Source organism: Peromyscus leucopus, chromosome X (genome assembly GCF_004664715.2).
Source record: "Peromyscus leucopus breed LL Stock chromosome X, UCI_PerLeu_2.1, whole genome shotgun sequence".
Taxonomy (NCBI): Eukaryota; Metazoa; Chordata; class Mammalia; order Rodentia; family Cricetidae; genus Peromyscus; species Peromyscus leucopus.
Window position 1 is genome coordinate 93,808,942 of NC_051083.1, and position 27,742 is coordinate 93,836,683.

At 46.3% G+C, this 27,742-nt stretch overlaps 1 protein-coding gene across 4 annotated transcripts in view; it reads left to right on the forward strand.

Moving 5' to 3' along the window:
• The window catches only part of Frmpd3 (FERM and PDZ domain containing 3), a 93,347-nt gene extending 78,019 nt beyond the window's left edge, over positions 1–15,328 (forward strand). For 3 of the 4 annotated variants that reach the window (XM_037199430.1, XM_037199432.1, XM_037199431.1), the window contains 2 exons: positions 8,169–8,990; positions 10,379–14,316. In XM_037199430.1, the coding sequence (XP_037055325.1) occupies positions 8,169–8,990; positions 10,379–13,446 (3,890 nt within the window). In that variant the 3' untranslated portion in view covers positions 13,447–14,316. Of the gene's footprint in view, positions 1–8,168; positions 8,991–10,378 lie in introns of all 4 variants that reach the window. The other variant, XM_028895140.2, reaches the window with a different exon arrangement.
• The last annotated feature ends 12,414 nt before the right edge of the window (positions 15,329–27,742 follow it).

Here is a 27,742-nt window from a genome sequence, read left to right on the forward strand (position 1 = left end):
GTCTATGGAAAACTCCTAGCATGTAAAGGCAGAGAGACTTGGGTTCCAATCCCTTCTCTGCTGTACCTTCACAATGTAAACATGAACAAGTTCCATAAATAGGCTCAGATTACTTGTCATTAAAATGAGAAGTAATAATAGTATATATACTACATACCTCCTGAGGGATTTGACAAGATAATGTGAGATAAACTACATAAAGTCCTTTCACAAAGCAAAGCACTTTAAAAAAATCTTTTCTTAAGAGTTCAAAGTTCACCATATGCCAAGTCACCACTTTTTAAAATTTATTTCTGTTTTTAAAGACTTCTTGGAAGGTAAAGAAATGGGGAAGATCTGGGAAGAGTTGGGGGAGGGGAACGAATATGATAAAAATATATTGTATGTTTAAAATTTTCTTTTTATGAACATCTATGTGTGTATGCATGTGTATAGGTGACTACAGAGGCCAGAAGAGGGTGTCAGATTCCCCAGTAACTGGAGTTACAGGCAATTGTGAGCCACGTGATGTGGGTTCTAGGAACTGAACTCAGACCCTTTGGTAAAAGCAGCAAGTGTTCTTTTTTTTTTTTTTTTCTTTGAGACAGGGTTTCTCTGTGTAGCCCTGGCTGTCCTGGAACTCGCTCTATAGAACAGACTGGTCTTGAACTCACAAAGATCTGTCTGCCTCTGCCTCCTGAGTGTTGGGATTAACCATGAGCCACCACCACCCGGCACAGCAAGTGTTCTTAACCATTGGGCAATCTCTCCAGCTCCCTTAGCACAGGCTGTCCTAGAGATCACTATATAGCCCAAGATGGCCCTAAACTTGCAATCCTTCTGCCCTAGCCTTCAGAGGACTGTTTTTTTAAAGATTTATTTATTTAATTAATTAATTATGTATACAGTGTTCTGCCTGCAAGCATGCCTGCACTATAGGCCAGAAGAGGGCGCCAGATCTCATTACAGATGGTTGTGAGCCACCATGTGGTTGCTGGGAATTGAACTCAGGATCTCTAGAAGTGCTCTTAACCTCTGAGCCACCTCTCCAACCCTTCAGAGGACTTTAATGACACCACACCCAGATTTGTGGAGGAGTTGGGTTTGTTTATTTGTTTGTTTGTTTGTTGTTTTTGAGCCATAATCTCACTATGTCATCCTGGCTGGCCTGGAACTCAATATATGCATCGGGCTATTCTTGAACTCACAAAGATACACTTATCTCTACTTCTAAGTGCTGGCATTAAAGGCATGTGCCACCATTGCTGGATGAGAGGTTTTATTTTTATAAGCAGCATTATTCAGCTATAATCTCCAAGCCATAAAGCTTTTTCGTTTAAAATTCATAGCTCCATTTGTTTTGAGACAGGGTCTCACTATGTATCCCTGGATGGCCTGGAACTTGCTATACAGACCAGCCTGACCTCAAATTCATGAAGATCTGTCTCCTCTGCTTCCTGAGTGCTGGGATTAAAGGCCTGTGCCAACATGCCTGGGTACAGCTCCATTTTTAATATATTTATTATAGTCAGGTGGCAGTGGCACATGCCTTTAATCCCAGCACTCAGGAGGCAGAAGCAGGTGGATCTCTGTGAATTTGAGGCCAGCCTGGTCTACAAAGCAAGTTCCAGAACAGCCAGAGCTGTTACACAGATGTGTGTGTGTGTAGTATATTCATGGGGTCATGCAACCATCTAGTTTTAGAACATTTTCACCACTCGAGCTGGATCTGGTAGCACAACCCTGTAATTACTTCTGCTGGTTAGCCTGAGTAGGGAGTATCAAGGCCTACATGGGCTATAAAGTGAGTTCAAAGCCAGCCTGAGTAAGTTAGTGTTTCCTTGTCTCAAAATAAAAAGTAAAAAGAGCATGCATGCCGCCACAGGTTCAATCCCAAGTACAAAAAAAAAAAAATTTCACTGCTCCTAAAGAGAAAAAAACAGTATGCAGGAATGTCATAACAGTCCCTCCCCATATTGTGTCCTATGTGCTACCCACACCAAGCAGCCGGTGCTCTGTAGTTTGTCTCTATAGCATTGCTTGTTCTGAGTGTTTTATATGAATGTAATCATTGAATATAGTCTTGTGTGCTTTGCTTTTTTACTTAGCATAATATTTTCAAGGGTCATTCATGTTATATCATACAGCAATACATTGTTCCTTTTGATTATATAATATGCTATTATTTAGAAGACATATTATTATTTATCAGTTCATCAGTTGATACACATTTGGGTTGTTTTTACCTTTCGGCTATTATGAATAATGATATTAGACATTCGTGTCCAACTTTTTGTGAGGATGTAGGTTTTTATTTCTCTTCATTATAAACATAGGTGTAGAGCATACAAATGATAACTATGTTGAATTATTAGAGGAAGAGCATATTTTTTCAAAATGACTCCACCATTTCACATTCCTACCAGCAATAGTAGAGAAGTATAACTTCATCAGATCTTCACCAATATTTGTTATTACTTGTCTTGTTACATCCATCACAATGGATAGAAGAGGCAACTCCTGATGTTTATTTGCAGTTCATGAATGGCCAATGACACTGAGCATCTTCATTTCTCATTGCCCTTTAATATGTCTTCTTTAGTGAAATACCCATTCAAATCTTTTGTACATTTTTAAGTTGGACCATTTGGCCATAAATATAATAGTTTATATCTGCACATTTTATTCTGTTGCAGTAACTGTCAATACTTTATCTTAGTTGTTTTTGCTTTGTAGCAAATTTTGAAATCATGAATTATCTTCATTCTTTTTTCTTCTTTTTCAAGGTTGTTTTAGTTATTCTGGGTATTTTGAGACTCTGTGAATTTTATAATTGACTTGTCAATTTTCTACAAAGTCAGCTGGGATGCTGATCAGGATTGTGTTGAGTCAGTAGATTGGTTTGAGAAGTGTTGCCGTCTTAAGTTGCCAGTGATGCACATGTGAAGCCTACTAGTCCTCGAATGGAGAGTCTTTCTCCTTATTTAAGTCTTTCATTTGTTTCACAAATGTCTTACAGACTTCAGTATACAAGTCTTGCCATTCTTTTCAAAAATTTGTACCTAGTGTTTGATACTCTTTTTATGTCTAGTAAGTCATTTAATTATTCTTTGAACATTTGAGTTCAAAGTTTCACAGAACCGTGGGCTCAAAAAGAATTTTCTTATATTGATATGAGTTTATGAATAGTCTATTTAGGTTCTGCATGGTAACATACACCTTTAATGCTAGTACTGAGGAGGCAGAGGCAGGCGAATCTACATGAGTTCATGGCTAATTTGGTCTACACAGCAAGTTCCAGGCCATCCAGGGCTGCATAGTGATACCCTATCTCAAAAGAAAGTATGTTTTAAAATGATTTAACACTTTTTATAGCATACTATAATAAACTGGCAACAATAACATCATCAATAATACTAGGATGATGGGTGAGGGGGCACAGTAAATACATAGGGGCTTAGGAGTCAGAGAGAGGTGAAATCTTAAACCAAGCAAATGGAGGTATGCATGCCAATGAGCTCAACACTTGAAACATAGAAGCAAAAGAACCAGGAGTTCAAGGTCATCCTCTGCTACACTGCAAGTTCATGGTTGACCTTAGCTCCACAAGACCTTGTCTCAAAACAAAGAAACAAACAAACACAAAGTAAGTGAAACATGCTCCACTGAGATCACCTCATGGCCTAGGCCAAATTTCCTAACTTCATTTGTTACCTCACCCCAAAGTTCCAAGCCCCTTCTCTAGCTTCCCTGTCCACTGGTTTGTGACATCTGCGATTATATTGGTCATGTGTAATCTTTGAGAATTTATCAAACATTTTCAAACGTTTTACTTTTCAAAAAACATTTTTCATGTCGGCATGGTGATGCATACCTTTAATCCCAGCACTCAGGAGACAGAGGCAGGGGGAATCTCTGAGTTCAAGGCCAGCCTGGTCTAAATAATGATGTCCAGGACAGCCAGAACTGTGTAGAAAAACCTCGTCTCAAAAACAAATTTTTAATTAACACACAAAATAATGGGTTTCATTAAATCACTTTCATGTGTATAGGTTGTTATATTTTTCCCAATCACTCTCCCCATTATACTCTCATATCTGCCCCCCTTATCCTTTACAATCATTCCCTTTGTGCCAAGCCAGTCAGAAATACATGGTGGACCCTGTTACCCCTCCAACGGTGGTGGGGAAAAGGACAGATGATATTCATAAATTGCTACCATGAATTTGATTCCCAGTACCCACATAAGGGCCAGGCACAGTGGCATGCATCTATAATCCCAACACTGGGGAGGCAGAGACAGGAGGATCCATGGGACAAGGTGGCCAGTGAATCTAGCTAAATTAATGATCTTCATGTTCTGTAAGAGGCCTTGTCTCAAAAAACGAGAGAGTTGGCAGGATGGCTCAGTGGGTAAAAGTACCTGCCACCAAGACTGATGACCTGAGCTCCATTCCTGGAACCCACATGAGGAGAGGAGAGAACCAACTTCTGCAAACTATCCTCTGATGTCCAGAAGCACACTGTGGCATGCATGTGAGCACATGAGCAAGTGTGTTTGATGTACATGTGAACACACACACATGTGCACACAACCAGGAGAATGTAATTTAAAATATTTTTGAATGAATAAGTAAATACAAAATAGGAAGAGAGAAGTTGAGGAATACACCTACCAAACATTGACCTCTAGCCTCCACTTGCGTGCGTGCATACACACACACACACACACACACACACACACACACACACACACACACACACCAAGGGTTAAGGGTGTAGCTCAATTGGTAGAATACTTGCTTAGCATACATAAAACCCTGACTTCAATCTCCAGCACCACACTAACTGGGTATTGTGGCATATAACTACAATCTCATGAAGCTTTCATGAAGCAGAGGAAGGGGGATCAGAAGTTCAAGAACAGCTCTAGAAACACAAGACCCTGTCTCAAAAAAACAAAACAAATTCCACTGTGTAAACATATCACATTTTCTCCTTTTTTTCTTTTTTCCCCTTTTGAGAACAGAGTCATATATCCTAAAATGACCTTGAACTTGCTAGATAGTCAAAGATGTCAGTATTACCTTCAACTCCTGATCCTCCTGCCTCTACCTCCCAACTGCTGGGATTACAGGTATGTACCACTATAACCAGTTTTTTTTTTTAATATGGTACAGGCAATCAAACCCAGGGAGGGCTTTTTGTTTGGTTGGTTTTTTTGTTGTTGTTTTGTTCTTTGAGACAGGGTTTCTCTATGTAGCCCTGGCTGTCCTAGAACTCACTCTGTAGACCAGGCCAGCCTCGAACTCACAGAGATCCACCTGACTCTGCCTCCCTTAAAGGCCACCACCACCTGTCAAGGGCTTTTTCAATAAATAGCATTTACTATGTTGAAGAAATTTCCTTGGATTCTAGTTTGTTGAGCTTTATCCCAATAAGGCCCTGGGTTGTGTGTGTGTGTGTGTGTGTGTGTGTGTGTGTGTGTGTGTGCCTTTCGAGATGAACATGTATATTTTATCCTTAGTTATCATGCTATATTGCATGAATTGATAAATGATTTTGGGGGACTTGAGAGATTGGCCAGTGGCTAAGAGCAGCACTGGCCACTCTTTTAGAGAGCCAGAGTTGGATTCCCAGCAGCTATATGACATTTCACAAGCATCTGTAACTCCAGTCCCAGGGGATCTGATACCCTCTTCCAGCTTCCATGGGCACCAGGCACTGAAGTGGTATACAGACGTATATGCAGGCAAAACACCCATACATATAAAATAAAAATAAATTTTTAAAATAATTGATTTGTCATGTCAAAACAACTTTGCATTAATGCAGTAAGTCCGCACTGGTATGCAATTACTAGTAAGTAGTTCTTTTTATGTGTTTCTGGGTTCCATTTGCTAGTATTTTGTTGATGGATTTTGTGTCTATATTTGTAGATGTTTTTGTTCATACGATAGTGGTCTGTAGTTTTATTGTGATTTCTTTCTTTGGTTTTTGTATTAAGATAATACTAGCCTCAGAATGAGCTGAAGGATATTCTTGTCTCCTTTTGCTCTTCTCCTTGTTTTGTTTTGAAGACAATGCCTCACTATAGCCAAGATTGGCCCAGGACTCACTGTATAGTTTAGGCTGAACTCTGATTGGTTCATGGTGATCTTCCTATTTCAGTCTCTCAAATGCTGGTGGGTGAAAGCAAGAGGGTCAGGAGTCCAAGGCCAGTTTCAGAAACATAGTGATTTAGAGGCTAGCCTAGACCTCATGAGAGCCTGTCTCAAATAAAATGGTACAGTATTAGAGGCAGGCATGGTGTTATGTACTTTCAATCCCAGCACTTAGAAAACAGAGGCAATAGGATCACCACAAGTTCATGGCCATCCTGGCCTACATTATGAATTCCAAGCTAGCTAGGGCTGTATAGTGAGATTATGCCTCCAAAAAAAATGGTATACTTAAGACTCTAACTACTGTTGAATTGCATGAACTTCTCCTTTCAATTCAGATCGGTTTTTACATCATGTGTTTGGGACTCAATTGCTGGGTGCCTACACTGTGTTTTTGTCCTAGCATTAAGTGTTAGTGAAAAGTAACACTGACTCATTGATCTGGCCTTGTCAAACTGGAGTTTGAAAAGCATTTAAAGTTTTGTTTTCCAATACTTTGGCCACCATGATGACTAGCTATACGAGTTCTGAAGTCTCTCCAACCTGGACTCAATCTCAGGTTGCCACTTACAACCCATATGACCTTAAGTAAATCATATAACCATTTAAGCCTGTTTCTTCCTCTGTTAAATGGGGATATTGATACCTGCCTCACTGGTTTTGTGAAAACAGAATTGGGATTATATGTAACTTATCCTCTTTTAGTTAGTCTGTTTGTCTGAGACAGGGTCATCTGAATTCCAGGCTGGTTTCAAACTCACTATGTACCCAAGAAATACCTTGAACTCCTGATTATTCTGCCTGTACTTTCCAAGAGCTGGGATTACAGGCATGTGCCATCATGCCCAGCTTGGCAATGGCTTTTCACTTGTCTGCTGATAGCAGAGGAAGCTGGCATTGTATGAGTATAGTCTCATACATGATGTGAGATGACTTCCCAAAACTGTGTGATAGAGAAGTCACTCAGAGATAGAATTTGCTGTAGATAGGGTGAAGATGCATATACCTGCTATCAAGAGCTGTTGCTAAGAGCATTTTACCGCCTGTAGTGGCCTTGCATGAACACAGGACAGTAATAAGCTTTGAAGGACTATAAGAATCATGCCTCATGCTCATTCTACATACAACACCCCACCATACCTCCCTTACACACTACAAATTCTGATGGCCAGAATGTGACCAGGAATCCTTTTAAGGCTTCTGGGCTCCTGGCCATAGGCATTTTTGAAATGTAAATTCTTGGAACTGGTACTAGCCAGGCTACGGGTTTGTCTATTTAATTTTGATTTTTTGTTTCTCTGCTTGGTTTTTGAGACACAGTCTCATACCATAGCCCAGTCTGGAGCTTACTGTGTAGCCTAGGCTAGCCTCAAACACATAGCAGTCCTTCTCCATCAGTTTTCTAAGTGTGAGCCACCATGCTCAGCTTGCACTGACCAGTTTAACACCTTCTCAGTAAACACAGTAACTTCTCCTATCAATTTCTTGGACTGGAAGAAATCCAAGATAACAGGGAAGCTACAAAGTACTGGCAGTAGGTATGGCTTCCCAAAGGGATGGGGGCAATAACAGAAATAGGAACAGATCTCAAAGTAACATGGAACAAACCTCATCTCCTTAGGTATGTTTCCAGTGGACTGCCAAACCAGCCATATCCGTGGAAGAATCCTGGGGTACCTGACATTAAACCATGCGTTTTCCCTTTTCAGGGTGGATGAGGCTTTTGCATCTCTGGCCATCACATTCTATTCACTCTGCTTTCAGTATCAGCAGTGACATGGTCTATCTGTTCTCCTCTACCTAATCTCTAGCAGCCAGGCAAAGCACCCCCCTCCCCCGCTGCCTCTCTCTCTCTCTCTCTCTCTCTCTCTCTCTCTCTCTCTCACACACACACACACACTCAGTATCTGTCATCCAGTCACACTGCACATGGGCCAGAGATGCCAAAGGGGCTCTGCTACGACCCTCAGCAGCAGGCTCATCTAGAGCAGCCGACTCATCTCTGCATTCTCTTTTTGGGTTTAGATCACATGCACAGCACCCACCGCCCTGTCACTGGGAGCCACCTGGGGAAAAAGGAGAGTAGTTATGTGGGCAGCGTGGGCACCAGCCCTAGGAAGTCGAGCCGATGCACGACCCCGCCTGCCGACTCTGAGCTTGTCAGCTTCTGCTACCTCCACATGCGGGAACAAAGGAAGGAGCAAGAAAGCAGGACGGATGTCAATGAGAACCTAATCTTCTTCGAAGAAACCAGACCCCGGACCAAATCGGACCCCACATCCAAAAGCTCTGGCCAAGGTTATGAGGTGATTCCCGATGACTTTGATGCAGCCAGCCTAGACCATGAGCCTTGTGCCAGCAGGGCCCGGTCCTACACTTTGGACAATTCCCTTGGGGCCGAAGCCCTGAATTTCTACTGTGACTCTTGCAAAGTCAAACTCCAGGAGCAGCTGGGGCCTCGAAAAAGTGGGAGGCCTGGCTCCTCTCGAGACAACATGGTAGACTTGATGTCCCTCCCACCACCAGGGAGTGAGGAAGAGGAGGAAGAGGAAGATGAGACAACTTCTCTGTTGCCAGCCATTGCCGCCCCACCTCCTGGTTTCCGAGACAACAGCTCTGATGAGGATGACCCCAAGCGCAGGGCTGTGCAAAGTCAGGAGCAAGGACGTCACCTGCGTGGGCTCCTGTATGATGAGATTCCAGTGACCCTGATTGACAGCGTACAGACCCGAACAGTACGAGATCATGCCCAGGAGCTGGATGACGCACTGGTGTCTACTCTGCAGGCTCTGGAAGCCCTGGCTGCTTCAGAGGATGGACCCCACCCCCCACCCCCGCAGACGGCAGGTAATGGCCCATTCCTCCTTCCTCTTGCCCTCTTCCTTCTTCTGGTCCAGGAGTGTCCAGTAGGCAGCATTGCTTCTTTTCCCTCAGTTGTTCAAGTGACTATAGTATATCAAAGGCAATGAATTGGCAGCCATAGTTCAGGTCTCAAGAGAAAGGAAGCTACAGAGCAGAGCTATGGTTCAGCTCTAGTTGGAGCGCTATCCCTCATGATTTCATAAATCTGGACAGATATTGCAGCTATAGATGGAGGCCAGGGTTGAGGAAAGGAATCTAGAAGAGACACAGAAAACAGACAAAGAACAGCAGCACGCTCCAAACGTCCAACTAATTTCCAAAATGACCTGTGATCAGGACAGCCAAGAGCCATCTCTACCCAGGGATGGGGTCTTTAGCTTATCTGAGAACATGACCTCTGAAGCAGAGGCAACAGAGTCCCAGTTTCTTTACTCATGGCAAGGCACGTCTTCTCTTCTGTGTGTCACTACAGCAATTGCATCACATAGCATGCAGGTGAAATGACATCACTCAGACAGAACACTTAAGCACTACCTCGCACACAGTGAGGGCCCAGTAATCAGTAGCTACCTACCTCTGTTAACTGTTAATTGGCAGGAGAACCATGTTACATCTGCTGAAAGGCACACATATGTACACACACACACACACACACACACACACACACACACACCCCTTTCAAAAAGAGAAACGCAGCAACGATAATGACAAACCAATACAGAGGCATAAGGAATATTAGCAAGCATGTGAGTCAGGGGCAAGTATGGACAGAGCAGGGGAAGGGACTGAGATCCAAGGGAGCCTGTCTTTTCTATACATGAGGGATCCCTTATCTTTGGGTACCCCTTGAATGTTTGCCCCCAACCCAGGCTGCCATTTGGGTTCACTCACCATTGGATGCTCCAAAACTAGTTGGTTCCAGGTCCACGGCCTACATGGCCACCAGAGAGAGAAGCTCAGCTAAATGGCCTCAGCTGCAAGGACTGTAGACGGGCCTGGCCAGATGAGGAGGAAGAGAATAGCACCTCTCTTTGCCAACTCTCTTCAGGACAATTAACAGAAATTTTCTAGCTGTTGAATCTAAAAATAGCATTGATTGGCGTGTTGTTTTACATGTTAATTTACCACCAAACTGCCCAGATCTTCTTTTCTGGTATTCCTTTTTTTGGATTCCAACCTTTCACACCCCCTTCTCACATCCCGTTCAGCTTTGTGTGCGCTTCTTGGCTCCTCCCCCTCAGCCCTACAGTTTGCTCAGGCTTGACTGGTTTTCTCCAGCTTGAAATACTGCTGCTACCTATGAGCACTCTAGATATGGTGAGAAAAGACCTGGATGCTAGTAAATGTGACAAATCCCATTCTTGTTCCTCCAGGTCTGATTGTGCTGGCCACAATCACTCCTGAATCATCGCTGGACTCGGGCCATGAAACCAACTCTTCCGAGCTCACAGATATGTCGGAGATGATGTCGGCCATGAAGCAGCACCAGAACACCACCTACTTCCTGGCCCAGCACCTCAACAAGGACAGCCTCCTTGCCCGAAAGGACCTGCCCTTCAGGATCCAGAGCTGTGCAGCGCAGGCTGTTCTCACCGCCCCTTACGCCCTGGGGCCCCCAGATCCCAACCCATCCCTTCAGCCAGCTGTCACTGGCCAGAGTCCTGGCCCCCCTGGCGCTCGGAGAAAGCTGCCTCAGTCAGAAGCCCAGGTGCAGGGAGAGAGAACATACTCCCTGGCAGTGCACCCCGCCTTGTCCCCACAGCTTAGTGAGCAGAAGAATCTGAGCCTGCTTCCCCCAGTTCCTGAGGACAAAGGCCCAGGTCACACTAGGGCAGGCCTAGAGATGTCACTGAGGGCAGCCACACCATCTCTCAGTGAAGAGCAGGTCTCAGAGCTAAGGGAAAACTTGCCCAAGGAAGTCAGGTTGAGCCCTAAGCTTATCCTGGACCCAAAAGGCAATGTGACCCCAGCCATAATCTCAGCCGCCCTACAGCAGGTAGTACACAGTAAGAGTCTAGCTACTCCTGGCACAGCCTTGGCAACACCCTCCAACAGGGGAGAGAGAAGGCTGGAGGCCGGCATGGGGAGGCCTGAGGTCACCATGGGCAGGCCAGAAGTTAGCCTGATGAGCAGCAGCACCAGCAAGAATCTGAAGTTTAAAATGAGCCCTGGTGCTCCGGAGACCACACGGAATTCGCAGCAGCAGCTGGCCCCAGAGGTCTCTGTCAGCCCCAGAGCATCCACAAGCAGCCGGGCTGACAACCTCCACCTTGCTCCGCAAGAGGACAAGTTTCCTGTTCAGAGTTTTCCTCCTAAGAGCTATCTATCCAGAGCGAGTCGAGACTCGGTGGGCAAGCAAGCCACTGTGGAGATGCCAGGCAAGGGTGGGCTAGAGGGTGCTAAGCCTCTCCCTACCAAGCAGAGCACAGTCTCTGGCCAGGGGGAGAAAGGGCAGCTGGAGAGCACATCCAAAAGCAGCAAGCTTGAGGAGACCAGCCTGCTCCCCCGAGCTGGCTATCCCATGGCTCTGCAGAGTCCAAGCTGCCAGGCTCGAAGCCACAGCCCTAGCTGCCAGGCTCGAAGCCACAGTCCCAGCAGCCAATCCCGTGGCCCGAGCCCCAGCTGCCAACCTAGAGGCCAGAGCCCACTGAGGCCTCTGGCCACCAGCCGGCAGGTCAGCACCATGCCCTCTAGGAAGCTTGAAACAACCTTGGATGGAGCCCACTCGGCCTCTGAAGGCCCCACAAAGCCCAAGTCATCCCGAGGTCCTTTCCGACTGCGCAACTTATTCTCTGCCACCTTCCCTACACGCCAGAAGAAAGAGACAGATGAGCGACAGGCCCAGCTGCAGAAAGTAAAGCAGTATGAATTGGAGTTCCTTGAGGAACTTCTAAAGCCACCAAGCCAAGGAGAGCTTCCAGGCACAGAGTACCTGCAACCTCCAGCACCTGGTCGCTGTAGCTGCCAGCTACGCAGTAGCCCTGTGCAGCAAGGACCTGGCATGTCTCGTGAACAGAGACGCAGCTGTGACTGCAAGCGCATCTGCCGAGGGGGGCGGCCTCAAGCTGCCCAGACCCCAGTGCCTGGCCTCCGGGAGCGGGAGAGGGTCCCCCCTACCCAGAGGCAGCCAGAGGCTGGCCCTGGTTTGAGCCTTGGTAGTCCCATTAATATCCAGCGCATCCGTTCCACCAGCCTGGAGTCCCGCGAGTGCCGGTCAGACCCTGAGAGTGGCGTTTCTTGCCTGGCCACATGTGCCTCAGGGGGTGAGTGTTTGGGAGATCCCAACTACAGGAAACTGATGCGGCGCTACAGTATCAGTGAGCTGGACCAGGGTGACAGTGCCTCACTGACCTCAGATGTCTACCCGCACCCACCCTTGGGAATGCTGCCTAGAGAGGTCAAGGAGATAGATACAGGCCTCCCACTAGTCATGGGTCCAAAAGGCAGGTGTGCCGAGTCACCAACTCTAGGAGACCCCTCCTACGTCCAAGTGGCCCCTGAGAGCAAGGGCCCCAGGCAGATGGCTGTGTTTTCACTGCCAGAGGAGGTGTACCGGAGGCCAGCTGATCTAGATGAGGACAGTGAGAGTAGCAAGTGCTGTTCCATCCGCTACTGCTTCTATTACCGCAAGTGTGACATGGCCGATGACGCCAGTGATGGCAAGGATGAGCTCTCCTATTCCATCCCCATGAAGATTCTGCCTGGCATGAAGTTGGATGAGCAGGTGGTGCCTGTGGTGAGCAGAACCCTGCAAGTACTGGATGCCGCCACCTGCAGCAGCAGCCCGGAGGCCTCCCACACCCAGGAGATCGACCTTCGGGTTTCCACCTTTGAGGGGAGCCTAGCTAAAATCAATGCGCTACGGGCCCATGCCTATGGCCTCCCTGATGGCTTCCTGGCTGCCCGTCTGGACACCAATGAGCTGCTGACCGTCTTGCGGCAGTGCGTGGCCAGCCCCGAGGCCCGTGCCCCCAAGCCCTATGTCTCTCAGATTTCTGAGTACAAGCTTGAGCTAGCTCTCAAGTTCAAGGAGCTCCGGGCCTCCTGCCGCCGAGTAGCTAACGTGGACAAGAGCCCCACTCACATGCTGGCAGCCATCACAGGCAGCTTCCAGGTGCTGAGCAGCCTCATTGAGACCTTTGTGCGGCTGGTGTTCATCGTGCGTTCTGAGGCCCAGCGCCAGGAGCTGCTGGCCAAAGTAGAAGAGGTAGTGAGGAATTACACCTTCCTGCTGCGTGCCGCTGAGGAGTCCACAGCCCGGAACCTTAGCCAGCAGCAGCAGCAGCAGCAGCAACAGCAACAGCAACAACAGCAGCATCAGCAGCAGCCACAACCGCTGCCACCGCTGCAGCTGCCAGCAGCCACAGGGCACCCACCAGGCTCCCCATCATCGACTGTTATGAGCACATTCACACACTCCTTAAAAACCTTTATTAAGTAGGGCACTCGCCCAGGCTTGTCCCCTCCCCATCCGTGGCCCCAAGTTTGAGCTTTGTGGTCTTTGCATCTCGTGGTGAGTGTGTGTGTCTCCTGGGCCAGTCAGGGTCCAATAGCCTAACAGTCTCCAAGGAGTCGAAGCTCCCTAGACTAAGGCTCTCTATTAAGGGCTGCAGGCTTAGCTGCCGCCCTGGGTGTACTCACCCCTTACTGGCCTCTGGGCGTCACTGTGAGGGCAAAGGCCCCTCGCCATTACGCCCACCACAGAGCTGTATTTTCTCTCTTCTCTGGGGCTGATAGGTGACATCAGGTACACCTTCCGCTCTGAGCTGGGCACAGGGGAGCCAGGACCTCGAGCTCCTCCTAGCATCTGCTGCCCCACGGAGGGCAGTGGCAACAACAGTAGGCCACAGCGCCGAGCCAAGGAGAGAGGGCGCTCGTTCCATATGCGCCCACCCACCATGGGTTGGTTCCCTTGTACCTGGCAGGAGCCACCTCAAGGGCCAGTGCCCAGGTAGGATACAGTGCAGAAGACAGCCAGGTCAGGCTGTCGGTGGCTGGCTCAACAGGCTGGCAGCCTTGGGAGCCCTGGCCCCCAGGTTCAGTAGCTCCACACCAGCCATCCCCAAAGTGCCCTGCCCCTCACTGACGGGCAGGGCAGCTCAGTCCACTAGGGAGCAAGCCTCTGAGATCACCTCGCTTGTTTTGAGTAAGGTACCTGGTGAAAATGTCTGCTCTGGGGAGACCCAGTGCAGGTCCCAGAGCCTGCCCGGCTCAGCCCAGTCATGTGCAGGAGCTGTTGCCTGAGGCGTGTGGCTCCTCTCTCAACCTCTCTACCAGATAGACTGTCCTTAGTTTGACAAGTAGCTACGGATTGGGATGGGGGGGTGGGGGAGGGGGGAGGGGTGGGGGTGTTGACGACTATATCTTAAACTTCTGGAAGCTAGCGTGACATGTTAATCCTGAGTATATGCTTTTGGCTGTGTATTGACCCTGTGGATTTGTCTCTCTAAGAAAAGAAGCTGAGCGCCTTACCCGGTGCACTCCTGCACCTCTCTCTCCCTCTCTGGAACCATCTGGAAGGGAATTCACACTGTTTAGCATCCTTCTTGACACTCACCTATTGCCGCTGCTTCCACCACCACCACCACCACACCACCACCGCTGCTGTCACCGCCGCCGCCACCGCTGCCGCCGCCGCCGCTGCTGCCATCACCCCCTCCCCAGCCCTTCTGGGAGTGAAGACACGGAGTCCCTACAGTTTCCCTACTGTAGGGGACAAAGAAAGCCAATGTTTCTTCTGTATAGATTGCTTCTTGTCCACTTCTCCATAGCTGCTTGTTTCCTACACCCTCCCACCCAGTGTCGGTCTCTCTTTCATCACTGTGTGTGAGGCCTACGTGAAATCTCTCGTTCTTATGTGAGTTTTATAAGATGTACACTGTGTCGAGCCCCTGCCTATCCTTGGTGATCCCAGTGCAATAAAGCCTCCTGAGTGGCAAGGTCTCCCAGCAAGGAGGAGGGGCACCCTTCTACAGAAGCCAGCCCCCCCTTCCTTGCCTCTCCTCCCACGGGACCAAGATGTGTCATGGGCCAGAGATGCAGCCAGTGGGGAACCCTTTCCCCCACGACCACTGCCAGCCCAGTTCTGGCACGGTCTTCCTCTTCTCCCAACTTCTTGATCCTACACCTTCGCCACTCAGATCCTGCCTGTCTCATGTCATTGCTCTCATTCACCTCTCCCTCAGCCTCATGGAGAGGGATCATTTTCTAATGTCTGTATATAGTATATATACTACATAAATATATAAATTCTATATATTACACTAATTTATGTCTTGTTTTTCCAACAAGAATGATTAAATCTACTCATCTTATGATCCCAATAAGTCTTTGTAGTGCCTTTCTGTGGATGTCCTTGTCTCCTTGAATTGGTGGTTGGGAGCAGTCCTTGTTTCTCCTGCACCTTTGTCCCCTGGTACATGGGCCAGTTGGGGGTTGAGAGCTAAAGAGACCACTCCTCCCACGCCCCTCCAACACACACTGGATCCTCCTTGTTTCTCTTAGAAAACACCTGATGGCCACAAATGTAAGATGTTTCCCATTTTTATTGGCCATGGAACCTCTGGTTTACCTGGCCCCTACAGCTGTGACCTCAAAAAGGAAGGGTTAAGGCCAGACAAAACCACAATGTGCTCCATTCCTAGTGGATCAGAGAGTCTGGGAGTTAGGGGACCAGTTCTGAGGCCAGCTCTTAGTCTGATCTTCTGACATTGGAGACGGGGAATCTCCTGCAACAGCCTCCGGCAGATTTTGCAGTGGGTGTGGGGGGGTGCTTTAGATAGGATAGAAGTATCAGGATCCCAAGCACTGTCAACCTCTAGCTTTTCAGAGCTAGGTAACTTTAAGAACTCTTTACTCAGCCATGTGGTAGTGATGCATTCCTTTAATCCCAGTACTTGAGAGACAGAGGCAGGCAGATCTCTGAGAGTTCGAGGCCAGCCTGGTCTACAGAGTGAGTTCCAGGGCAAGCTCCAAAGCTACACAGAGAAATCCTGTCTCAAAAAACAAAACAAAAAAGAGAGCTCTTTACTTCCTCCTGTCCTCTTTGTTTCTTCCATTAAACCCGGGCTCCCCGTGGTCTCTGGGATGCCTTTGCACAAATGCAGGCAGGTTATCCCACTGCACGCTTACCAAGGACGAGGTAGAAAAACCTCCTTTGGGTGATGATAACCCCAAGGTCAGATGACCTGGTAATTTCAACTCCATCCAGCCCTATTGCCTTGTTGATTTCATGTACAGTGGCCCTGAGGAGTCACAAAAAAAAGTCTTTCTCAAACGGACTTCCTTTTGGTGTGTCTGCAGAGGTCCTGGCTAAAAGGCGTGGAAGCAAAGGATTGAGAGAGGAGGATCTGGAGGCAGCCCAGTCAGCTTGGGCCAGTCTGCAGATTCACCCATGCATATGTGGGAGAAATCATGGACACTGATAGCAGAGCTCTTTTGGATGCTGCCTGTTAGATACCAAGGTTTGGAATTAGTGGAATGCTCATATAAAGTGAAGCTAGATGACACCCAAAATGATTGTCAGGCCCTGTACCAATCATACTGCCAGGGCCTGGTGACGTTATTCGGTTCTATATTTGGGTCTTTGCACACATAGAGCTAGCACCTAGTAGGTCTTCAAAAGGTCTGTTGTGTAAATGGATGTCAAATTAGATGATTATCATCAAAGAACCCGTTCAGTCTTCTGTACTATGTGAAAAGAGCACACTCTCCTCTGGGAATCAGTAGTCCACGGGAGAGCAGTGAGACATGGCTGTGCAGTCGGGCATCCTATTAGAAGAAGAGCTGGGGGTTGGAGTTGTGGTTTACTTGGTAGAGTACTTGTTAGCATGCACAAAGCCCCAGGTTTGATGAATCACCAGCACCGCATAAAACCTGGGCATAGGGGCTGGAAAGAGGGCTCAGCAGTTAAAAGCAGAGGGCTGGAGTATGCTGACATGGACAGCACCCATGTCAGGTGCCTAATAACCACCTGTAACTCCAAATCCAGAGGATCTGACACCTTCATGCCTCTGTGGACACTCTTGGATGAGAGAGAGAGAGAGAGAGAGAGAGAGAGAGAGAGAGAGAGAGAGAGAGAGAGAGAGAGAGAAGCTGGAAAGCAGCCGTGGTGGCTGGGACCACAAGTTTGAAGCTAGCCTAGTTTAATTGGTGAGTTCTAGGCCAATCAGGGCTGTATAGACAACCCTGTTTGAAAGTAAAACACTGTAGGTGTTGGACCTATAAACCAGTGACCCATCAATTCAGCTGAGTTTAACCAAGAACTTGCCCACACTTCTGAAACTCTCCTGAGGTGACTATTGATCTCATTTTCTGTGGACCCCGGGCCATTCCCTGCAGGAGCTTGGGGCACTGGGAGAGGCCAGCATCTTCCTGGTCATCTTCAGCCGGAACTGGGACCTGGAGCTGATGCTTCCCAAGTGCCCAAGGCGACTCCTTCAGAACCTGACTCCTGTCTTTCTGACTTCAGCCAATTAAGTGAAAATGTGTTCAGACACTTGGCAGGGGCCCAGAGTGCTGGTGGGGCTGGCGCAGTCACATTTTTTTCAAGCTGTTGTCAAGACATTGTGGATAATAGGCAATTTCATCAGCTATGAATTGAAAAGACCTGCCTCAGCCAGAATTTTTGCTGCCAAAAGAATAGGAGAGAATCAACTGCCAGGACTGAAAGGGGGTGTTCTTTTATAACTTAGGATCAAATTTCTCCCACCAGCCAATAGGATGGGAGTAATAACTCTATCCCCTTCCCCATCCTGAACCTGAAAGCCAGATGGGAGTGAGCATCTAAAACAAGGAGAACATCCTCCCTAGAGGAGGAGAAAGTGGGTTTTGAGAGTTCTGTTCCGGGTCTATGAAGGTCTCTCCAGTGGAAAGTCCCATCCTGCTGCAAACCACAATTAGGTGGGAATGATGAAGGTGTGCCTTCTCACGGGGACAGACAGCTTGTTTTATTGGCATCGGTGCTGCCAGTGAGTCCCAAAGGCACCCACATATCCATGTACCAAGTTCCCCATGAAGACATGCCCTGGTAGTTTTCAGTTAGACCTACCCCTCGGGGACGAGCTCACATGCGGCTTCCCTGTTCTCTTGTCTGTGATGCCCTAGGTGTGGATGGCTTATTCTTATTTCCTTCTTCAACACACACACACACACTTGAGGAACAGCAAGATGCCTCAGTGGGTGGAGGCATTTGCTGCCAGATCTGGTGACGTGAGTTTGATCCCTGGGACTTATATGGTGGAAAGAGAGAACTGAATCCCACAAGTTTTCCTCCCGCCTCCACACACACCAAGGCACAGGAATACCCATAGGTGTATACATACACACACACACACACACACACACACACACACACACACACAGAGAGAGAGAGAGAGAGAGAGAGAGAGAGAGAGTAAAAATTAATAAAAATTAGCCCTGCCCTTACATTTAAAGAAAAAAAAAACTGTGCTTGAACATTTGCCATATGCTAGGCACCTGCCTAAGTACTTTACATGCATGATCTCTTTTAATTTTAATTTTAATTTCGCAACACTCCTATGAGAGAGGCGATAATCATCTATCTCTATTTCTCAGAGAAGAAAATTGAAGCCCAGAAAGGTTTAGTCACTATCTCAAGGTCCCACAGATAGTAAGAAGACAGTCAGTCAGTTTTTCTACACAGCCCATGCTTTCAACTGCTGCTCCATGGTACTCTGCCTGGCCCCACATTTGAAGCATCCCCATGGATACAGAGTCATGAATGCTGTCACATTCATTGGAAAATGGCGTGTAATTGTTGCTCTGGGTCTAGGTGATTGTAGCAGGTGTGGATAACCATAGAGTGTGAAATGCAGGATGCTGGGAGCCAACCTGCCCCTGACCTCTCTCTACCAGCCTGTGCTTGTGCCAGTTGCCTTTCACAGAGCCGGGGTGATGCAAGCTTATGGACATGGTCATTTGTGAATATAGTAGTTGCGTCTCCCAAAGCCACACTCAAAATGGCATGTGAGTTTCCAGGTAGTCCCTTACCCTCTCCCATCTGCCCACTTATGATCCTTAACCTGGGCTCTGAGTTTCCAAGGGTATATGACAGACAGTATGTTGGCTGACATATCTAAGCACCATACATACTTAGTGTGGCTCATATTCCTGACACATGAGGTTGTCTCAAAAGATCTGGAAGGAACATATCATTTGTATGACATATTAAATATTGGAGGGAGTTGTTGAGACAGGGTTTCTCTGTGTAGCTTGGAGCCTGTCCTGGAACTTGCTCTATAGGTCAGGATGGCCTCCAACTCACAGAGATTAACCTGCTTCTGCCTCCCGAGTGCTGGAATTAAAGGTGTGCACCACCACCCTCCTGCTCATATTATTATTTTTTAATAAAGATATCGTGATGCCAAAAGTAACATGACAACAAAAAAGCTGGGTATGGTGGCTCGTGCTTATGATCCCAGTACTCAGGATGTGGAGGCAGGGGTTCAAGACCAGATTAGGCTATGTGTGCCTCTGCCATCTCTAACAACTCACCCCTCAAAACAACAAGAAACCATGGAGAAAAATAAACCTTGGCTGATATCTCCTCTTTCTTCCTTTTGTCTCATTTCGCCATTTTGCTACTTTTTTTTTAAAGAATACTTAGCATTTCAAATACACTCCAAACCTGTCGAATAACTCCAGCTATATTTCCTTACCTAACTCTATGTCATCCATCTTCATTCTTCCTGACTCCTAGACAGCATGCTTTGACAGAAATTAAATAATATATTATGCTCTGTTTCCAACAGATGAACGAGCAGAGTTGGTGGCACAGACCCCAAAAAGATTCTGTCTAGGACTGACCTGTTTCCCTAAATCTGGGTCCAAGTAGAGATCCAACACCTCAGAGATCCAGAACCTTGAGGGATGAGCCGGGAAGGGCTACTAAGACACGGCAAACCCCCCTCTCTCCACCCTAGTGTTGCCTATTACACAGCCATTACTTTCAAACAAGATCTCTCTATATATGGAGCCCAGAGCAGCCTGAAATTCCTTTCCTTCCTGCCTGAGGCTCCTGAATGCTAAGGTTACATCTATGTGCCATCATGCCTGGAGCAGAGAGTAAGGTGATGCAGGTTCCCTGCAAGAGAGAGATTTCTGCATCTGCAGTGAGCAAAGCAGGGGTGACTCATGGACTACCTTAAGCAGTTTACCCCAGGATCTCAGCATAGTGGCTGACTTACTATACGATGGGGTTGAAGTCATTTCACCTCTTTGGGACTCTTCTCTAAAACGAAGATGACTGAGTCTCCAGCCTCCCTCTTCGGCTGTGAGAATTAATGAGGTGGTACTGGAAAGGCAGCTCTAAAAAAGCCTCACTTCTAGCTGTACAAGCTTAACAAGTGCAAATCAAGCTGCCCCATTTGCAGTTGGTCCACAGAAACTAATTAAGCTTGCACTGAGCGCCTGCAACTAGAAACTTGGCCCAAACAAGACTGAAGGCCTGTTTCCTCCAAATATCTATTCCTGTCAGGCAAAACGGGCTTCTGTCAGTTCCTCTCAAATGGAACATGCACAACCTGCATCCTCGCAGCCTTTCTTCTGAAACCATGAAGCTCTAGGGCTGCTCACCGGAGGAGGATCAGTACCTTTCAGGAACAGGGAAGTAGACCCAAGGCGCTTCCTGGTCTCTGGCCAACACCCTGACTACTTGTTCCTTCACACCCATCCTCCTGGTCTTTCTTTAGTCTCATCCTCTTTGCTAGAAGCAGATTTAATCAAAGGAGACCGGAATGGCCTATCCGACCTCGACATACAGGCTTAAAGGAAAAGGTGGGCTGGGAAGTAGAGCTCAGCTGGCAAAGCATTGCCCAGCACATTGAAGCCTCTGAGCTCTGCCCTCAGCATTGCACAGAACAGCAAAGGAGGGAAGGGTGTCAATTGATTTTTAAGCCAGGTGGTGGTGGTGGTGGCACGCCTTTAATCCCAGCACTCCGGAGGCAGAGCCAGGCGGATCTTTGTGAGTTCGAGGCCAGCCTGGGCTACCAAGTGAGCTCCAGGAAAGGCACAAAGCTACGCAGAGAAACCCTGTCTCGAAAAACCAAAAAAAAAAAAAATTTTGATTTTTAGTGTGTGTCTGTGTGTCTGTGTGTCTCTGCATGTGTCCACCTGAGGAGGCCAGAAGAGTGTGTTGGATCCTTTGGCATATAGGTGTTTGTGACCAGCCCAGTGTGGGTGTTGGGAACTAAACCTGGGTCATAACAATAAAGCAAGTGCTCTTAACTGCTGAGCCATTTCTCCAGCCCCAAATACTCACTTTTTAAAACATTTTTTTTTTTTTGGTAACAGGCAAATGAAATCTAGGTATTCGACAAAAATCTCTAATATAGTATATTTTATTACATTAAAAATGGTGTGTGCACACATGCTCATGACACAGCATATGTGTAGAGGTCAGAGGACAACTTGAGGGAGTTCATTCTTCCTTCTACCCTGTGCATCCTAGGGATCCAACTTGGGTCTTTAGGGTTGAGAGTAAGCACCCTGACCCACTGACCCATCTTGTTGGCCGCAGCATAAGTTTACTAACTACATATCTTCATGTTGTGTATTAGATCCCTAAACTTGTTCATCCCACATACCACTCACAACATGGAACCTCTAACTGACATCTCTCTTGTTCCACTCCTCTCCCCAATCCCGGCAATCACTATTTTAGTTTTTATCATTGAATAGTAAAGTCTTTTGTTTCAGCTTCCACATATGAATGTGGTTATGTGATATTTGTCTTTCTTAGTCTGGTTTATTTCACTTAACATGGTGACCTCTGGGTCTATTAATTTTCCTATAAAGGATATAATCTCCAGTGTACATATACAGTGCATTTTTATCCATTTGTCTATTAGTAGACATCTAGGTTGATTCCCTATCTTGGATATTGTAAACAGGGTTGCAAGGAACACAGAAATGTGGGTATCCTTACAATGTGATCACTCATCTCCTTTAGCTATAAACACAGAAGAGGAAACGTTGAATCACATGGATAAGGAAAACCTCAAAAGTCTTTTTTTTACTTCTTTTAACAAATTCTCACTTTGTAGCTCAGGCTGGTCTAAAAGCTTGGGATCCTATTCCCTTAGCCTCAACAACTACAAGCATGCACCAGTGTGCCCAGTTAAACTCCAAATCAGTATCAGCTTCCCAGGGTTCTTGATTTTTGCCCGTTCTGTCAGGGTTTACCTCAAATGTTTTCCACTTTCACCAACCTATGGCCTGATGCCAAGGATAAATTATTTTCAAGGAATTATGGGGAAAGGGGGACGTTCTGCTCCTAAGATCATTGCCAAGTTTCCTAGAAAGCAAACTGAGCTTTGGTTTAGGACCACTGATTGCCCTCTCAACTCCTACCTCAGTAGGACATAACCAGACTTCAAACATTCCTCTGGCTTCCCAATGCCTCAATGCCAGGGTGAGAACCTTCTCTCCTTGTCTTCCCTCCAAGCAGATTCATGTCTCCATTTCCTCTTTCTGAGCAACAAACAAACAATCAGAGACATTTGTTAGACTGTGAACCACAAGATTAACTAAAAAAGACATTTGGGGGCTGGGAAAAGAGCTTCCTACAAAGTCACATATGTACTTGTGTTTAGTGCAGGGGACAATTAATTTTTTTTTTTTACAAGATCTCACTACGTAGCCCTAGCTGGCTTGGAACTTGGTATGTAGACCACCTGGCACTCACTGTGAAGACTATTCCAGTCTCCCACTCATGGAGATACACCAGCCTCTGCCTCCCAAATGCTGAGATTAAAGGCCTGCACCAACACACCCAGCCTTGAATCTGATCTTTTAACTGATATTCTTTTAATTGATATGCATGCCTTGTGATCTCCGTAATAAAACTGTTAGAATTCTTCTACTTGGAAGGGAAGCAGGTACGAGAGGGAATATACATACAAACTTAACATACAAAATATATACATCTATGAAAGTTTTAAAAAATAACAAAAACTTTTAAAGAAAAGAAAAAGTCCAAGCATGGTGGCACATGCCTTTAATCAAAGGATTCCGGAGGCAGAGGCAAGAGGACCTCTGAATCCAAGGCCAGCCTGGTCTACATAGCAAGTTCCAGGACAGCCAGGACTATATAAACCTATAGAAACCCTATCTCAAAAAAACAAAAGAAAGGAAGAAGGAAGGAAGGAAATAAAGGGGCCAGGCATGGTAGTGTACACCTTTTATCCTAGTCCTCAAGAGGCAGAGGCAGGTTGATCTCTGAGCTCAAGGCCAGATTGATCTATATAGAGAGTTCCAGGCCAGCCAGGGCTACTGTCAAGACCCTGTCTTAAAAGACAAACAAAAAACACCACTAGCACCAAATAGATCTGGGTGTAGTGGTTCATGCTTGTAATCCCAGAATGCAGGAGGACAAGATGTTAAAGACCAGCCTCTGCTCCAGAGCAAGTCTGAGATGAGTTGGGGGACACTCGAGACTCTGTCCCAAATAGAAAAAAAAAAATAGAAGAAAGAGAAAGAGAAAAGCAAGGCCATATCTCAAAATGCAAACAAAACAAAAATAGGAGCTGAAGAGATGGCTCACTCTTCAAGGTTAAGAGCACTGGATGCTCCTCCAGAGGACACAGGTTTGATTCCCAGCACCCACATGACAGCTCACAACTGTATAACTCCAGTTCTGAGGGATCTGATGCCTTCTTCTGGCCCCTGGGGGCTCCAGGCACATACATGGTGCACAGATATACATGCAGGCAGAACATCTATATACACAAAAAAGAAAATTAGATAAGATCATTTGAAGTCCTAAAAATAAAAACGGTTTCAAGTTCCTGCTGGCCTCTCCTTGCATTGTAGCCATTTGAGAATCAGTTTTCACTATGGACAAGCTGTTTGCAGTGCTCAAAAGCAAATGCAATTCCCGGCTTCCAGCTATGACTTACAGGCTCCAAATGCTAGATAGCCTTGGCCATCATGGACAGGCATTTTTGCCCTCTCTAGCCTAGCACAGTGGAAATATACAAGGCCTCCACTCAAAGAATGAAGTAGAAAATGACAGATTTCATTTGTTGGACAATGGAAGAGACTGATTTGATTCACAGCTATTGTAGTGCCAGCCTGCTGTTAGCTTAGCTCAGAAACTGCTCTCCCGCTCACAGGCCCACACATACTCACTATTTAAAATAAATACAATAAAAGAAAAGAACCAAAGTCTGCTCCTGGTCTAGGGCTCTTCCAGTTCTGTTTCTGAACTGGAATTAATAAAGGCTTGTGCCACCACACCCGGCAAGCATGGCTTTCATTTCAGTATTTTGAGATGCAAGTAAGTACTTCTAACATCATTCAATCATTCCATAGGTCAGTAATTATCCTGGGACAAGTTTTCAGTTCACAGAAGTTCAATATCAGCACAAACTGCAAAGTTAACTTGTTCCTGCTGCTTTCATCTAATGATGGCTGTCATCTTTTAAACCCTGTGATGGTTCTACCTCCCTGTGACACTGACTGACACATACACACATGAGAAACCAACTCACGTGAACCCTAGAATGAAATGCATTCAGCTAAATCCCAACTAAGATTAAAAAAAAAAACTAGGTGTATGAGACAAATCCTTTAGAACAGGAATCATTTTAAGAAGAGGAGTAAAATAGTGATTTTTGTTATTTAGAGACAATGTTCTTTACCCCACCCCCACCCCCATCCCATTGTCAGAGATGGAACTTGGGCTTCCATTCCTGGAAAAGAGGCTGGGGATGTGCTCAGTAGCACATAATACACTCTGATTATGGTTTTCCCTCCCCTCTACTCCTCCCAGATCCTCCCCACTTCCCCTCACATCAGGTTTCACCCCCTTTCTGCCTCTCATTATAAAACAAACAGGCTTCTAAGGAATAATAATAAAATAAAATAGGTTCTAGTGCAAAAGGAGAAGTAGACCCATGCCCCATCCCTAATCCAGAAGCTATCTCCAACTGATAATTACTTGCAAATGAAAATTTAATTTTCTCCAAGGGAGTCTCACTGGGAAAACAAACTACTCCTAAGTGTAGACTGCATGCCCATCAGTAGATGGCCAACAGAAAATTAATTCAACGGCATTTTTGGAAGTCCCTTGTTTCTGCAGATGTGACAGACTCTGTAATTGTGTCCTTTGAAGGCTCTCTGGCATATTTACTTTTGTTGTTCTTGTTTTGTTTTTACTTACCTGATTTGAGACAGAGTCTCTCTGTGTAGTCTTGGCTGTCCTGGAAGTTGTTATGTAGACCAGGCTGGCCTCGAACTCACAGATTCACATGCCTCCGACTCCCGAGTGCTGGGATTAAAGGTGTGCACATCACCCAGCTTGGCATGTTTACTAAAGTAAGACATCCACCTGCCATGTTTGGTCATTGAATTAAGTTGGCTGAGAAGGCCTAGATGAACAATGGACAGGTCATGTCAGCCTCAGGGGTTGAAAATCAGAACAAATATATGGCAGGATCTAGAAACCGGAACAACCTGGGATGTAGTGGGTAGCCATTCCAGCTTTGATCTGGAAGGACCACCCCCATTGAGGCTTCAGTAACTGTCACGCCTACAAGGTGGAGCCGAGAAAGGACCCTTAAAGATCCAGGATCCGGATGGGTGAGCTCTCTTGGTTCCTGGACCCTGGACTCTGGAGGTAGACCGAGCAGAGTTCTCCAGAGAACACCACTGGACTGCACTTCACCTTTCCCAGACCCTGTTACCTATCCCTTCACTTGTAAGTTACCCCACAAAATAAAGCTCCCTTTTAACTACGTGGAGTAGCCTTAATGATTTCACCAATACTGGGAAGAATGCTAATACCACAAAGAGCTAGAACAATCACCAGAAGATGACTCCGAAGTCCATCTAGTTACTGTGCATTCTGGAAGAAGGCCAGCATGTTAGAGCCAAAGGGCCAGATTCCAAAAGGGAAGATTTGGTCTAGTTTGCTTGTTTTTAATGACAGAGTTTCATAGAGCCAAAACTGGGCCTTGAAGTCCTTATCCTTCTACCTACAAAACTGGAATGCTGGGATTTCAGAAGTAAGCCGTGTGTGTGTGTGTGTGTGTGTGTGTGTGTGTGTGTGTGTGTGTGTATTGGTGTATGGAACCCAGGACCTTATCCATGCTAGATGAGCACTGTACCATAGAGCCACAGCCACAGTAGAAAAGGAAGGCTCTGCTGCAACTTCCTTCGAGCCCTGCAAAGTGTAAGAAGAAGTGTTTTCTTCACTCTGCTGTTAAAGTTCGTCATTTACAAATATGTTTGGCAAGCTTTACAAGGGAAAGGGCCATGCTTTGGTTTGATGGGATTTTTTTATATGATACATAGTTGATTTATTTTGAATATCCATTTATTTTTATGTCTATGAATTTTATCTGAATGTATTTCTGTACAACATGTGTGTGCAGTGGCCACAGAAGCGGGCATCGGATCCTCTGGAACTGGAGTTACAGACCGTTGTGAGCCACCATGTGGGTGCTGGAAATTGAACCCAGGTCCTCTGGGTATTCTAAACCTCTGCAACATCACTCCAGCCCCCACAGGATAATTTATTTTTAGTAATATGAGTCTTTTCTCTGAGTCAGTCCACATACAGTAGAAAAGCAAGAACACAACGTTTCTATAGATTTATTTATTCTGTTTACTCAGAGAATTTTCTGGTGCTTTTAAATTTAATCCCAGCACTCTAGAGGCAGAGGCCGGAGAATCTTTATGAGTTCCAGGCCACCCTGGTATACACATAAGGAGCCCTTTTCTAAAAATACAAAGTAAAAGCAAGTGTATCAACCAAACATTCTTGAACCCAGGCAGTGGCACCTTGAAAAATTTGATGGCATTGTTTTTAAATCTAACATTATCTGTGTGTATGCATGCTGTGTTTGTGTATGTATGGTTGTGCACATCTCTGTGTGGGTGCATATGGCCATCAAACACATGTGGACACCGCAGAGGAAACTTCAGGTGTCTTTATTGCTCTCTACCTGGTTGCCTTAAGACAGGGGCTCTCCTTGAACAGGAATCTCACCAGTCCAGTAAGGCTGGCTGTGTGGCAGATGAGCTCCTGTCCTTCTCCCGTCTCTGGTCCTTGCCCCACATCGAGTGTAGGGGATATACGCAACTATACCCAGATATCTGCATGGAAACCGGGGGTTTACATTCAGATCCTCATGTTTGTACAACAAGCATTCTTCCCTACTCATGCACCTCCCCAGCCCCTGGGGACATGTTTTAGTGTTGTTTTATCTTGCAGTACTGGGAACCAAACTTGAACCCTCTCAGATGCTAGGCAAGTGCTCCACACTGAGCTATATCCCCAGCCCTGGTGTAGGGGTTCTGTTTTCTGTTGTCTTTTGTTAGTTAGACAAGGTCTCACCATATAGCCCAGGCTGGCTTTAAAATTGTGCCTTCTGAGTTTGGGAAGTACGGGCATGTACCAGCATGCTCAGTTTTAAGGCCATGTTTTATTCATACCTGTAATCCAGAGGCTAACAGCTGTACTTTACCCAAAGCTCTTCATGAGATGCCTAAAATAGAAATGACTGAGGGCTGGAGAAATGGCTTTTAGTGGTTAAGAGAACTTGCTACTCTTCTGTAAACCCGAGTTCAGTTCTCAGCACTCTGAGTCAGGTGTTAAAATGATCTGTAACTCCAACTCCAGAGGCATCTGACACCTCGGCCTCCACAGGTACCTACACTCACATGAATGTATCCACACAAAGATATATATGCATTATTAAAAATAGTAACAA